Raw genomic sequence first — 14,803 nt, forward strand, 5'->3', positions numbered from 1 at the left:
TAACCTGCGCTAATGCGGTATAAAATCAAAATTACAGTTTAAAAAAAACGTTTTTAGGCAATTAATATAACAATAATTCAGCTAACCTTTTGCCACGTGACGTCATTTTTATGACAGCGCTAAACAATTACATACCTAATGCATTTCGATGTGTCTACAAATATTTACTGTAAAGTCACAATTTAATTGTGGAAAGCACCATAAACCTAACCTTAAGTGTGGATTTAAAAAAATATATAGTATGCCTTGTGCCAAGTGAGGCACAGGTAGTAATCTCTTAACTCAAATTCTGTGATTGTAAAAAGTAAACCAACCACCCCCTTTTGTATTTAAACACTTAATGTCAATCATTTAAAACTGAGCCCTGTTATCGCCTCTTCCAGAGGCTACCACTTCCGGGTTCTCCCCTCCCTCTCCCACGAATTGACGCGGATGACGTCTTAGCCCCGCCCCCAGCATGAGAAAGCCGCGTCTGAAGGCTCCTCCTCTGGCAATTTGACGTTGTGCGCTTGTCATCCTCCTCACAGGAGCGCGAGCAGGTGAGAGGTTTTGCGTTTGTCTTTCGTCATTCTACTGCACAGATAAAATAGACATGTTTGATGTAAAAAAGGGGGGAAAAGGCAGACTTGTTTATAAGGCTGAATGTGTGTATGGGGGGGCGTTTTCTGATCTTGTCTAGCTTTTTTGTCATGATGATGATTCTAATTACTACTAAATAGCATGTTGTGTCTTTTCAAATACAAGCCCGTTTTTTTAGTTAGAAGTCGCGTTGTAGTGTGACTTGCTCGGGGATGCTTAGTGGGGCTTCCCTGTATAATCAACACCTCTGTCAATCAATGTGACTGTCGGAACCTATCACAACACATGAGCATGAATCATTGCTGTTTTCGTTTTTCCAAAGACTACTACTATGCGTCTTGCACTGTGATGTAAGCAGATTAAGCATAATGTTTGGCATCCGTTTAAAGAGGTCATATAAAAAGACCGCTGTCCCCCCCCCCCCCCCTTCCCCCAGGATGGAGGCCCTGCTAAATGAGTGGCTTTGGCAGGACAGGTACTGGCTGCCCCCTGGCATCCACTGGCAGGATATGGATGCGAGCGAGGGTCACTATCCGCTACCCAGAGATCTCGTCTACACCTTGCCAGTGGCCTTTGCTCTCATAGCCTTGAGATATGTTTTTGAGAGGTGAGTGAGATGCTTCCTCTTTGGATTTGACTGTTTTCATCACGGTCCATCACTACGCTGTTTCTACATATGTGTAACACCAGCTGTTAGTTACATTAGCTTTATGAAGGGGGGGGGGGGGGGGGGTCTCAGTATGTTATGGTACAGTTGTACAAGCTATAACAGTAAACAATGCTAAAAACAAGCTAAAAGCACATCCAGGCTCTTCAACAAAAAGTTAAACATTTTCTACATGATATGTGTTTGGGTTAAGGCGAGTAGCTCACGCACCCGCAAGATATACTTGATGATGTATTTGGATGGATGTAAAGACGTAATATTTGATGCAGCTCATATATCATATCCCATTAGAAAAAAAAAAAAAAAAAAAAAAAGATGCGGTGCACCATGTTGTGGTCACTGGGTGCGTAATTATGGGGGTGTCGAGTTCCTCCTTCAACTTGTGCTTGTCACGCTGGCTGGTTTGCTGCATTAGAGTGAGAGTGGTAAAGGGGGGGGGGGTGTTCTTCAGACCTGCAGGGGGAGGCTGACATCGTGAGTAGACACTTTTAGCTGCTGACTGCATGTTCTCCTCTAAAAGCATCTGACTATACGGAACATAAAGTGGGTGCAACTAAGTCAGTAAAAGCTGGCGTTGTGTTTTTTTTTTGTATTATAGCCCGTATACTGGAGACGCTTAAATCAATCGTGGCTAATGGTTATGTGCTGATCCACCACAAGCTTTCATATACTGTATATCCCCAGTTGTGCTAATTAAATTATTCCCAGCGGTGCAAGAAGTGAAGAAAGCAAACAATGCTGTGGTGATGACGAGAGGGAATTTGGTGGTCCTATCTTAAGACTACTGTGTAAAAATAATCAACATACTACTTGGGAGAAAAATCCTGTGTTTACATATTAGAGAAATGGCTGATGATTTTTAGAGGAGCTGAAACAATTAGCTTGTGCCAAAAGGAAGCTTCGGAAAGAGGATTACCGTTAACCGTGACAGCAGTTACAAGCGGTATGTCAAATATTTCACATTGTGTGCCGCTTATAGAGAAAGAGCTGAATATTTAACAAGCAAGATAATAATGGGCGGATCATTACTGATGATTTTAAGGTCTCAAATGCACACACAATTCAACAATTATTTTAGTCATGTCATTATTACTAGAGTTGTGCGAGATTTATAGACCAAGTCAGACAGCGTCCGTGAAGAGAATAGAATGAAGAAGCACAGACTTACATACACGTAAACTGTGTGTGTGTGTGTGTGTGTGTGTGTGTGTGTGTGTGTGTGTGTGTGTGTGTGTGTGTGTGTGTGTGTGTGTGTGTGTGTGTGTGTGTGTGTGTGTGTGTGTGTGTGTGTGTGTGTGTGTGTGTGTGTGTGTGTGTGTGTGTGTGTGTGTGTGTGTGTGTGTGTGTGTGTGTGAGTGTGTGTGTATAGATACATACTGTGGCATTTTCGCTGTAGAGACAGAAAATAATGAGAAACCGCAGCGGAGAAATTAGAATATTCAAACGAGGTCATGTAAGTCAATTCTGTACTCCACAGACCAAGATTCCTTGCAAATATAACATGCGCAGAAGGCAAACCAATGCCCCATTCAATGAATCTTGCTCTCGCAAGATGTATTTTCGCGGTATTTCTGAGTTCACAAACTCCCGAGAATCCATCTTGTACCGCTCCCATTGATTTCCACCGATAGGAACCACTGGTTCGGTCCAATCACAGAGCGACATTGTATTTGGGGGCGGGATATGGAGCTGTGATGAAAACAGGTAGCGCCGAAGCCGTGCGAAGAAACAAACCAAACATGGCGACACCTGTGTACGAATGCGTGGACGCTGCAATTAATTCTGTTCTCGCTGAATTACTCTCTTGTATCCGCATATCAACATTGCAAAACCGACAACATAAATTCAACGCCATGTGCCGCGCGTGGAAGAAAACGCCCTCAGTCCCAGCATGACTAGCAATGTAAACTAGACGTGTTGCCGTTTATGATCGAACCCTACTTTACGTTTTTTGTTTTGAAGCAACTTGGTTCAGCAAAAGGTTATGGCGCACACTCGACTGGTTTGGCTGGATGACAGCTTGTCAACAATCAGCAGCAATCAACAATGACAGAAGCCTAATGTAGTGACGTTATGATGCGCAGATATGGAGCCTCTTTGACATGCCGTATCTCAGAGACACTTAAGCGCAGTGGGCTTTGTCGGTGGCCATGTGTAATCACTTGTTTACTCCTGATTGTCACATATGTTGTACTAGAATCAATGACAGTGATGAGCCATCAAGGTGAGCTAGCAACACTAGCGGAAGCCCTGACCCACATATGCTAATTCTAATATTTATTTCATGAAATTATATTTATTTTAGGGATGTCAAAATTAGTGTGTTAATTTTGAATTAAATTCCTTTAACGCCACTATATTTATTTAAAGCGTGATTAATAACCGCCCCTTGGAAAGCCTGTACTGGGGGAATTCCAATCGCAACGCAGCAGATACATCCACATCAAAATTTAGCAGTAATAAAGTTAATAATAATAATGTGGAGAAGGGGGTCAAGTTGTATTTTACAATTTTCAGTTTCTCAAATTACTTCATGTTAAGGATTAGATAGCTCTTCATATGAAAAGAAAAATGCACTGAGCTTTCACCAATGTCTTACAAATGCAATTATGCCATTTATGCCAATTAGTAGCGGAAAAATGACCTTAACACGAATCAATATCACACTTGTTTTTTACAGTACATCAGTTTTATGAATTATTATGAAATTAGTGTTGTCAGACTTGAAGCGTGATTAATTAATCACAAAAAAATTATCATGTATAAATAATCATATATTAACGCAGATTAATCACACTATTAATGTTGACCGCAGATGATCCTTTAGCTGACAGCGGATGGTTACATTAAAGGTTGAGCATTAAAAATAACTACATGCATTAAAGTAAAGCTTTTAATAAATGTTTGCGTATGACATTCAGAATATTTATTCATGTCAAACTATTGGGGTCTTTTTTTTCATATTAAATTATGCAAGTAATTAACTTATTAGAAAAAGAGGAGGATGAGTGTGTGCAGTGGATAACATTTGTTGAAGATGTCCTCATACCATTAAATATGGAAAAAAATAACACATAACAGGTGCTCTTTAAAAAAATGTTGATTAAAAAAAAAGCCTTTTTAATTAAGCGATTAATCATGATTAATCTAAATTCTATGATGTGATTAATCTGATTAAAAAAATAATAATAATTTGACAGCTCTAGAAATTACTGTATCAATGACTAAAAGATGCAGCCATATTTCTAAAAGTTTAACATTTTTCTCCCACTTTTATGTTAGCAAGAGTATGAAAACTTTTTTATTGTACATTTAGAACAGATATAAAATTTGCAATGAATCGTGAGTTAACTATTGAAGTCATGCAATTAATTATGCTGAAAAATGTAATCGTCTGACACAACAAATTTATTTATTACCAATAATCTACATCTTCATAGTGTTTCCCTGCTAGCAGTACACATATGTGGATGAAATTTTTTATTTTTTTTGTACAATCATAAAATCACATTACACTACCTGCGCCAATAGTTAGACGTGGTTCCAGAATCAACATCAGTGAGATGTTCAGGGTGTCCACCACGTCATGAATGTATGTTGGTGTTTACCTTTAAACGTGTGCTTGACATACTCTGCAACCAGACACTGACTGTGTGTGCGTTTTCCTGACCTTCTCACTCTTCCTGACCTCTCAGCCTGTTTCGGGATGACTATCTCGGAGATAGTGTTACACACGTGCGCAGTAATCAAGCTCTCTTGTGAATACAACAACATTGTCCTTCTTCTTCCACATCACTGCGCCGATCGAGTGTCTTCTTGATGCTCGATCAGCAAAGACAAAGTCACAATGTGTCACACGGGAGCTCGCATAATGACCTATCGAGTTGCCGCTACTCGTTACATTGCCAAAGTAGTGTTGCCTCGGACAGCTGTTGATGGCATAAATATTGAATGTGGTTCAGTAATTCATTCCCTTGTGCTCTCTGTCTGTCCTCGCTAGGGTCATGGCTGTCCCTTTAAGCAAACGTTTAGGTGTGAAGGACCGGATTAGGATTCGAGCCGCTCCTATTCCAAAACTGGAGAACTTCTACAAACAGAACCGTCAGCCGTCACAGGTACGTGATTCAGATAGCGAGCATGTACAAAGGGCAGATGCTGCTGAATGGATTCTCTGTGTGACCTTTACTATCTAAATTGGATCCTCTGAAAGGTCGCAGTGGGAGTTTTAATTTTGTGAGTTTACTAACCACTACTGCTTCACAACAGTGCACCCAGATCTGAACAGTTTGTGAGCATTTTGGCTTTGGGCATTGATTTTTTTTGGATCAGATATCATCAGGAAATGATCCAGTTTGACTCAATTCATGTGAAAAGTATTGCATAAACATGCTAATCATTTATTATTCTAAAGCTATCTGCCTATCTTCTTCCTTGTTTTCACGGCTTTGTTGGTGAGTAGAGGTTGCGTAACAAGTGTGTTGGCATCTGTTTCACAACAAGGACCTGTTTGAAAAAGTACCCCGTGAGACGAGCCATGATGACTGATGTGCCGTCACAGCCGTGCAATAACTGCTAGAATGATTTTTGTGTGAGGATATCGCTGTTGACGTACAGTACGTGAGTCGTAAAGGATTCAAAAGACACATTTAAAAACATAAATTGTAATTACTGTAAAATTAGGCGGCGAGCTAACCCAAGACTATTTTTCCCCATCATCGGTGAACAGACAAGTTTCAGGCAGGTTCATTACAGGTACACACCTCCTCCCTCATCTGGGTTTCGTTTGATGTTCCGTCATCAGCGATCATGTACGGACAGGCAAGGTTTTGCACGCGTCAAATATACAATTCTGTTCTGTGTGTGTGTGTATATGCTATCGGTCACATGATTGCAAATTTAGTGGAGCTGCACCACTGTTGTCAGCAGATATGCATATATAAATCTGATTATTATTATTATTATTATTATTATTATTAGAAATTACACTAAAACTGAAGATACAGTCCCCCTGTGATATCTCAGTTCCACTGTATTACAGAGATTTCTCTTTCATCCATTTTTTGGATTTTAAAATCCCTGGTGGTGCTTGCATCGAGTGTTGAACCCAATGGGTCGACCGCAGCTTACCTTCCACAGCTGGGGCCTGCAGGTTGTCGCTTGTCACCTTCTGCTTTGCTCTCGCAAGCTTTTAATAGCTTTTCTTTTTTTACTAACTCCTCCCGCTAGCTACTCCTCCAGCCTATGGCTCCGACAAACTCCCGTTAGCCGTTCTTGTTAGCTGCTCCGGCTAATTCCGGCTCGCTCTGTCTTTGGGCGTCGCTTGCTGGGCTTCACAACGGCTGCCGAGTCGCCGTCGCTCACCGAGATGCTCGTTTGCTCACGCAAAATAAATATCGACAGAAAGTGGCAAAATGGCCGCCTCCTAAAATGGATTTTTCTGCTTACTTCATATTCCACAAACACAAACGCTATGTATGAAACAATGTTAACAAATGGCTGTTAGCGACAAGTTACTGTTGCATCCTTGAAAAGCCATCTTCCTCATCAAGAAATACCGCAGGTTGAATAAACACCACAAGCTCATTTGCATTTCCTCTAATGAAATGGCGACACAAATGTCAGCCAACAAGGCTGAATAAATGTTGCCGTTCGCACAAGAAAGAGCCTGCAGCAGTGTTAAGCAGATGTTTTCATGGCATGTTTGTGTTCCCCTCAGAGTGAATTGGCGAGCTTGGGAAAGCTTTGTGGACTCTCCCAGTCGAAGATTCAAAGCTGGTTCAGGCACAGAAGAAACCAGGACCGACCCACCAACACCAAAAAGTTCTGCGAGGCCTCGTGAGTCTCAAACAAACTACATCGAATAATCAAAAAACGGACATACGAAACATTTGCTAAAGGCCTAATTGAAGAATAATTTTTCATAAAAACATTAAAGTTGTTCAAAGACAATTAAAGTTCAAGATGTGTAGACATTCAACTTTGACGAAGCAATTAAATGTTCACCTTCTGATTGTTTTATTTAAAATCAGTTGTGGTACATAAAGGCAAAATCATAACTCAATTGTCTGAATATTAACTCTTCACTGCCATTGACGGCTATAGACGTCAAAAATTCATTTGAGCTATTTCTATTAGTTTCACTTTTTTCCACTTGTATGAAGTATGAAAACCTAGAAAAAAATGTATTGTCCGTTTAGAACAGATATAAAATTTGTGATTAATTGTGAGTTAACTATTGAAGTCATGCGATTAATTACAATTTTAAAAAATCGTCTGACGCCCCTAATTTTTACATAATATTTTATTTTTTGTTTGATTACTTAATTATTTAAACTACCAAAAAAATAAAGATGAATCACAAATTTTATATCTGTTCTATATGTACAATAAAAAAATATCTAGGTTTTTATACTTTTGTTAACAAAAGTGGAAAGAAATGTGAAACTAGAAATAGTTCAAATGAATTTTTGACGTCTATAGCCGTCAATGGCAGTGAATGAGTTATTTGTTTTGTTAATTGTTTCCTTTTCATGTGTTGCAGTTGGCGCTTTGTCTTTTACCTCACAGCTTTCACAGCAGGGCTCTGCTCTTTGGTCGATGTAAGTCTGTTGTTTGTTGATTTTTTTTGTATGCTTCCCTTGTCACTGATTATTCAAAGCAAACAATATCGGGTACAAATGTACATTTAATTATGATTTAATTCATTAAGTTTTTTACGAAGCTAACAACGCTCCACTTTGATATACACAGTATTTGAAACTGTATGCGTATTGTTGTGGTTGTAGTTTACAGTCGTGTTAAACTGGACTAAGATAAATGACGTGTTTTTGTGACCTTCCAGTCTCCATGGTTTTCGGATCAGAGAGAATGTTGGCAGGGTTTTCCTAAGCAGGTAAGATTCTGGATATTATAAGAAAGATTTCTTTGCATGATCGTATTACTCTTACTCTTAGTCTCCATTGGGCTTTATTGTGCTTTTTTTTTTTTTACTAACTTTTCAATCAAAACTTTTGTGCGGACTTTGCTGGATTGATTACCAACCCTGCTTTGACCTGAACAGTATCATCAATTTAGAAAACTGATGGACCTGTAAAAAAAAATTTAAAAAAATAAATAAAAGTCAGTATTGTATGAACTACCTGAAAGCGATACTTGAGTAAAAAGTAATCCTTAAGTAATTAAGTAATTTCCTTACTGTAAGTAGGCCTATTGGAAGTACAATAAAAGTATTTGAAAAAAGTGTAGTTCGATTTTTGATAAGAGGTTTTTATTTATGAAAATTGTATACGTAGTTCTTTAGTTTGCTTAGTGGTGTAGTTAAAAATCTGCACGTTTGCCTTGCTCCATTACTGGCATCTGTTATCCTCAAGCAGAGAGCAGCGACAGAGAGAGATACGCGACATGACCGGTGCGCCCATATAAAGACTTCCTTATTACCTTCATCTCATTTTCATGACCTCCCATACCGGTATTCCAACCACATTAGTACAGACAGGACTATTCTTCCGCTTGCGTCGTCAAACTATTTATTTGGATTTTAAATCCAAATGTATCAGAGTAAAATGATTCCTTTTATTTAGGAAAAGTAAGTGGAGTAAAAGTGAAAGTGTACGGCAATGTAAATAAACACATAAAGTACATATACGGGAACATTTGATTTCACAAGACTGAATAATAGTCACTGATGTAAATGAACCTGTCACAGATTTAAAAAAATCACTTCAACCACCGCCCACCTCCTCACACGGCTGTTCGTTAGGACAGCGATTAAATCGGATGACAGTTAGGCATGCCTGCAAGTCGGCATTCCTTCAGGGAAGCCAGCCTTTCCTTTAGAGTTCACGGATTCTTTCACTTGTTGGGTCAATTGTGGTGCTACTGCTGATATTGTTGCAGCTTTTCCTTTCTCGGGTTCTGTTGTTTCTGTGGGCTTCCTCTCATTGTCTTGAGCGCTGCATAGGCGGAGAGAAGTGTTTTTATTCCAGACTGTCACCCACCTCTTTTGAGATTTAAGAGCAGGCTGCCGCTTGGAATGTACTGTATATCATATATTAGCGTGAAGAGGTTTTTATAGTCTTGAGCTTCTTTTGAGGGGGGGGGGGGGGGGGGTATATCCGCTAACAAGATGAAGTGTTATAAAACATGGGAAGCTCGAAAATCACAAAAGGCCTTGAACCCTAAAATCTCCAAGACCAGAGTACCCAACAAAATCCCATAAACTTGAAAAATCAGCAACGGAATTATTTATCTTCCACAGCATTATAGTTAACAAAACTATTGAAATAACTAAAACAAAAATTGAAAAAAAAAACATTTTCATTCATGAAACAAAATAAAAGCAAAAATGCTTCTTTAAAAATAAAAGGAAAATAACTGAAACGACATATTTTATTTATAAACTAAAACTATAATTATAGTGAAAATTCATCTTTGTCTATCAATATGATACATAAGCTTTCAGAGTTTATTTTATTTATTTCAGTATTAAGGTACATCCATACAGAAGAAAGGTTGAACAGTAGCTTACTTTACTTTATCAAACAATACTCAGTGACCTTTTTTTATCTTGCACTTGACAAATAATCTATACATTTTAAAAAAAAAACTAAAAAATAAAAGAAAAGAAAAGCATTAAAAAAAACTTCTTTTTTTTAAAGAGCTACAATAAATAAATAATAATTATAAACTTGTTCAACAGCTGCCATTTGATTTACTGTTTCAGGTCGTCACGAATGCCCATAGATGGTATTACATCCTGGAACTGAGCTTCTATCTGTCCCTGCTTCTCTGTATCTCTGTGGATGTGAAACGAAAAGTAAGCGTAATCTACTCTATCACACCGACACGCACACATGCACAAAACCTGCTAGTAGTTTTGTGTTGCCATTCTAATGATTCCAACTGATTGTGCTTATATTTAGTTCTGCATTATCTTTTTGAAAGTTTATTTCTTGCACTACTAATGTTGATTATGCATCACAACGGTCACTTTTTTATTTAATCCAACCCCCCAAACAAAATTACAATTTAACTTTAAATAATTTTTCTTTACATTAAATGTAAATGTATTACATTTTTACATCTACTGAGAATCTGTCATGTTTAATATTTTAAAATGAATATTACTGAACTGCAGTTTGGGATTGTTCTGTTTGTGTAAATCTTCCACGCTTCCAAACTTTTCAAATATGTGTGTTTCAGGATTTCAAGGAGCAGGTCATTCATCACATTGCCACCCTATTTCTCATTGGCTTCTCCTACTGCAGCAACTGCGTGAGAATCGGCACGCTTGCCATGCTGGTGCACGACTCGTCCGACTTCCTGCTCGAGGTACGACTCGTGATCTCTTGCTAGCACTGAAATAAACCCCCCAAAAAAACGTTCAAAATTGACTGTAAACTATCAAATTTAGATGTGATCAACACAAGCAGTTGGACTCAATATTTCTCATTAATCAGAATTACTGACTAATGAGAAATAATGATCGGAAACTTAGGTTGGAGAAAGAATGTGCATGTTTAACCTTTGACATCACAAGCATACCTGACTTGAAAAACGGCGTTGTGGTTTTATTATAGAAGAATTTCCGCACACTCCCTTGTTATAATAGCCCTTTTGTGGTTATGAAAGCCTAATGAAACAACAGGTGCATCATTTCTGATTTCACACAGCAGAATTTACTCACATTTCTTTGACAGCGTATGAACGCCCCGAATGTCTCATGATGTGTGCTGCAATAACATTTGCTTTACAGATCAAATAAAGTAGGCCTATTCAGTTCTGGGCTAATGTGCAAAAGCCACTAGTAGATTTATTTACGTGACCTTTTTTCAACAACAATAATTTTATACTAATAACACATAAAGTGGTGCAGGGGGTGATGCAAGGGAACCCCCTATTTAATTTTGGCAAGGATCTAAACAGAAGTGCAGTTACGGGTACTTAGAAAGTTTTTTAAATTTTTGAGTCACTTTGGCATGACTGGGAAGTATTCTGCGAAATATGAGCACCAGTGTGGCCCTTGAGCGCCTTTATAGGTAGCGCAAGCTTTGCATCACAGTTATCGAGGCAAAATTTGCATTTTGCGCCTCATCAGAATGAATTGAATAGAAAAACTGAGAATTAACTGCTGAGAGAGACACCAAAAGAAGGTAAAAGAACTGGTCCCAAAAAAAGCTCGAAAATCACTGGGTTTAGTAGTTGAAGGTTGATGGAAACTGTGCTACTTACGCCGCAGCTAGCTAGCTAGCTAGCAATGAGCTTCGGCTAGCGACTAGTGCACCTAAACATGTTGCAGAGTCGCTCCTTAGGCAGCTATCGTCTCCGTGAGGGCGAATGAGCTACATTTCTGACAAGTATTGTTCTGATGAAGGGAGAAGCCGTGCTAATTGCTAAGCTAACCTAAGATTGACATGGCTAGCAGCGCTAGCCTAGCCTGGATTAACTCCACTTTTCACAGACCTCTGGCTAGGACCGTGTTAAAGCGGAGAATATCCAACTTTAAACTGCAAAATAGTAGGCAAATTAACAAGTGTCTGTACTGTGGAGAGAAAAATAGCTAAAGAGAAGTGAAACATTAAATGAATTAACGTCAGTTGCGGTAAAAAAATAAACACATAAAATAAAAACTTAGCCAGGCTCCTGGCCCAGGAGGAGTGGCCTATTAAGATTAAAAGTTAATTTATGGCTTCCAGGCTGTCCACATGCCCTTTAATAACTGGTGTCACATGACTGGCATATCATTTTGGAGTTAAAAAAATGAAATAAAAAGGCTCTCTTCAACATCTGGCAGTGTTTCAAGTTTATTATGTCACTCTATGCAACTATGAGCTCATAATGCTTCTTTTTCTTTTCAAGTCGGCCAAGATGTTTCACTACGCTGTTTGGACTAAAACGTGTGACTCGCTGTTTCTCGTCTTTTCTCTGGTCTTCCTGATTACACGGCTGGTGGTGTTTCCTTGCAGGTATGTCAACATTGTGGAAAATGTGATGTTCCATAAGTGCTGTGTTTACAGTATAGTCCTGTCTTAAAACTGAGCTTTTGCCACATTTTTTGTTGAATTCAGTAGACATTGTGCTGCACTTTCTGGTGCGTGTGCAGTATAATGCATCATGCGAAACTGTTTTGTTTTCCAGAATCATCCACACAACATTGGTGTTATCGCTTGACTTCTTTGAGCCCTACTTTGGCTATTACTTCTTCAACGCCCTCCTGCTAGTGCTGCAAGCTCTGCACATCTTCTGGGCCTACCTTATCCTGCGTATGATCGGCAAGTTTATGTTCAAGGGAAAGGTGAGAAGATGTTTGACTGAGCCCATGTGTATTAATTACCACGATCGTGGGTGTACGACCATCCCCAATTGCCCACGTCTCGTGCGCGGCCGAGTTCATCATCGGCAAGGAGAGATCTTGCAGTTGAAATGCACTTTGTGTGCGCCAATCTCATGCCCGGACCCCAGCAAGTCAAGTTCTGCTTCCACTATGTTAAGTACTATGTGCACTTCGACTGCCATTTTAATGGAAATGAGGGGAGCCGCTTCAATTGGCCAGGAGTCGGCTGCATTCCATCCCATAATGGCGGCAAAAAAAAACTACACCCACGCCCACAGTTAGACTGCTCTTCGTGCTAGACTAACACTTGACATTATGTCAAAGCAGCCTTATTTATATCTGTTTTTTTCTAACAGCACTACCTTATTTTGTCTACAGGTGGAGCGTGACGAGCGCAGTGATGAGGAGAGCGAGGCATACGAGGAAGAAGAGCCTGAGGAAGAAGACGAGAGCAACTGGGAGCAAAGGAAAGGCGCCATCAACTCCAAGCTGGCGTCGTTAGCCAACAACTGCGTGCTCAACAACCTGACCAACCAGAGGAATCTCAACAGCAGACTGCCCAAAGCCAGATAGAATCCAGGCAAAGATGATGTCATTCTTGACAAATGTACCTTACAACGGTCCATCGATGATTTCACGTCACCGTCAGCCTGCGCTTTGCTTTTCTTTGTTTGACAAAAAAGAGGCAGCAAAAAAAAGCACAAATGATTGTAAATCTATGCGCCCAGTGTCACATTGGAAGGAAACGCCATTACTTGTTATGTCACTGTTGTTGTTGTTTTTTTGTATTTATGACGTTTCTTGTCAGTGTTTTATACATGAGATCCTTTAACTGATCGTTCAGAACGATGTTTCCCAGCCCTTTACTGAGCCAAGGCGTCCTATTTTGTACACTGTAAATATCTCACAGACCATACAAATTGCCACAAAAAGTCTGAATACTGAAATTATGATCCTGTCTCAATTTATTCACAAATTGACTTTTGGGCCTATTTAATTGGTAACATATCTGATGCACTCACAGGAAGTCACGGCATAAACTGCTGTATGAATGGCAACAGGGTAGATAATACACAGGTTGCACCTTCTCCCATCTACTGCAAGAACATTTAATTGTCCTACCTGTCATTATAAATCCCTGGAATAAATAGATGAACAAAAAAAGCATTTTAATATTACACACAGCACTCCCGATGAACTCGAACAGCACACTGGTGTACCATGGTGCTCATTGGTGAACAAAACGGTTTTTTTGATCAATTTTCTTCGTCAAACGTCCCAGAAATTGTGCAAATGGCGTAAATGTTTTAAACACGAATTTCCATCGTCATAGGCCACCTGTTAACAGATATTTCATAGGGGAAAAGTGTTGATTTTTGTTTTGTTTTGTTTTTTGTCCATATGCAAATACACTGCAAATTATTTTCAGGGTGACACTCCTTTGTACAAAACTGTGCGAAAACATGTCACACACTACAACTGATTTTTTTTTTCTCCCTTTAACAGCACGTGATTGGGTCTCAAAATACCAGGTGAAGAGATATAGCGCCCCCTGGTGGACGATAAAGACCATTGTCCCTTCCAATATTCAAAATACTGTTACCTTTAAAAATACAGTACGCGATCCTATGGCTTTGCTGTTATTTTGTACTTTAAATATCATGTGACGTTTTTCATTGTGGTTGTCTGTACAGCACTTTTATTTAGTGCCTTAGCCTTACTGTTAAACGCTACCCTGCGACACGTAGGATTAGCTTTACAAACTGCGACTGGAAGTAACGTATCACGTAAACATTTGGTGAATCTACGCACACTAATGGGCATTACTGAAAATGAACTATAATTTCTACAAAAAGGTACAACATCAGGACTCTTAGAGCAAAATGCTTGATGGTTACCGGCAGTATAGCAAACTCACACGAAAGACAAGTGTGCTTGAACAAAGTGGTCAACAACAATATGGAGCACTAAAAGTGCTCAACCATCAACACTTTTAGACACATGTGGTCATATTTCTTTTTTCATTAAAAGTTGCTAGAAACCTCCCTGCAAAGCCTCTTGGCATGTTTTCACACGCCATAATCATATAAATATGACAGTAGGAAGTCAAAGCAGAAATGATGTCTAATTGTATAATGACGTTGTCTATGCATCATTTGTAGGCGGGAGTAATTCTAAGTCCGCTAACTCATATTAACGGTTTATCCTGAATGTTTCAGAAAACA

At 39.2% G+C, this 14,803-nt stretch overlaps 1 protein-coding gene across 1 annotated transcript; it reads left to right on the plus strand.

Annotated features, from left to right (window-relative positions):
• Window positions 1-415: 415 nt before the first annotated feature.
• On the plus strand, window positions 416-14,623 carry cers4a (ceramide synthase 4a). Its single transcript, XM_086090030.1, has 11 exons — window positions 416-539; window positions 1,016-1,186; window positions 5,247-5,361; window positions 6,963-7,081; window positions 7,788-7,845; window positions 8,088-8,138; window positions 9,969-10,061; window positions 10,448-10,576; window positions 12,104-12,210; window positions 12,383-12,539; window positions 12,957-14,623. The coding sequence occupies exons 2-11, from the start codon at window positions 1,017-1,019 to the stop codon at window positions 13,149-13,151; spliced, it is 1,194 nt and encodes a 397-aa protein (XP_085946156.1). The 5' UTR covers window positions 416-539; window position 1,016; the 3' UTR covers window positions 13,152-14,623.
• Window positions 14,624-14,803: the final 180 nt, after the last annotated feature.

Source organism: Leptonotus elevatus, chromosome 11, assembly GCF_054856555.1.
Source record: "Leptonotus elevatus isolate MCC_2025b chromosome 11, RoL_Lele_1.0, whole genome shotgun sequence".
NCBI lineage: Eukaryota > Metazoa > Chordata > Actinopteri > Syngnathiformes > Syngnathidae > Leptonotus > Leptonotus elevatus.

Bases quoted from the DNA above. Each gene is read 5' to 3' on its own strand.
- cers4a (XM_086090030.1), top strand. From the start codon at position 1,017: ATGGAGGCCCTGCTAAATGAGTGGCTTTGGCAGGACAGGTACTGGCTG. The intron at 12,211-12,382 runs GTATGTCAACAT...TTTGTTTTCCAG, and splicing joins CTGGTGGTGTTTCCTTGCAG to AATCATCCACACAACATTGG. The intron at 12,540-12,956 runs GTGAGAAGATGT...TTTTGTCTACAG, and splicing joins AGTTTATGTTCAAGGGAAAG to GTGGAGCGTGACGAGCGCAG.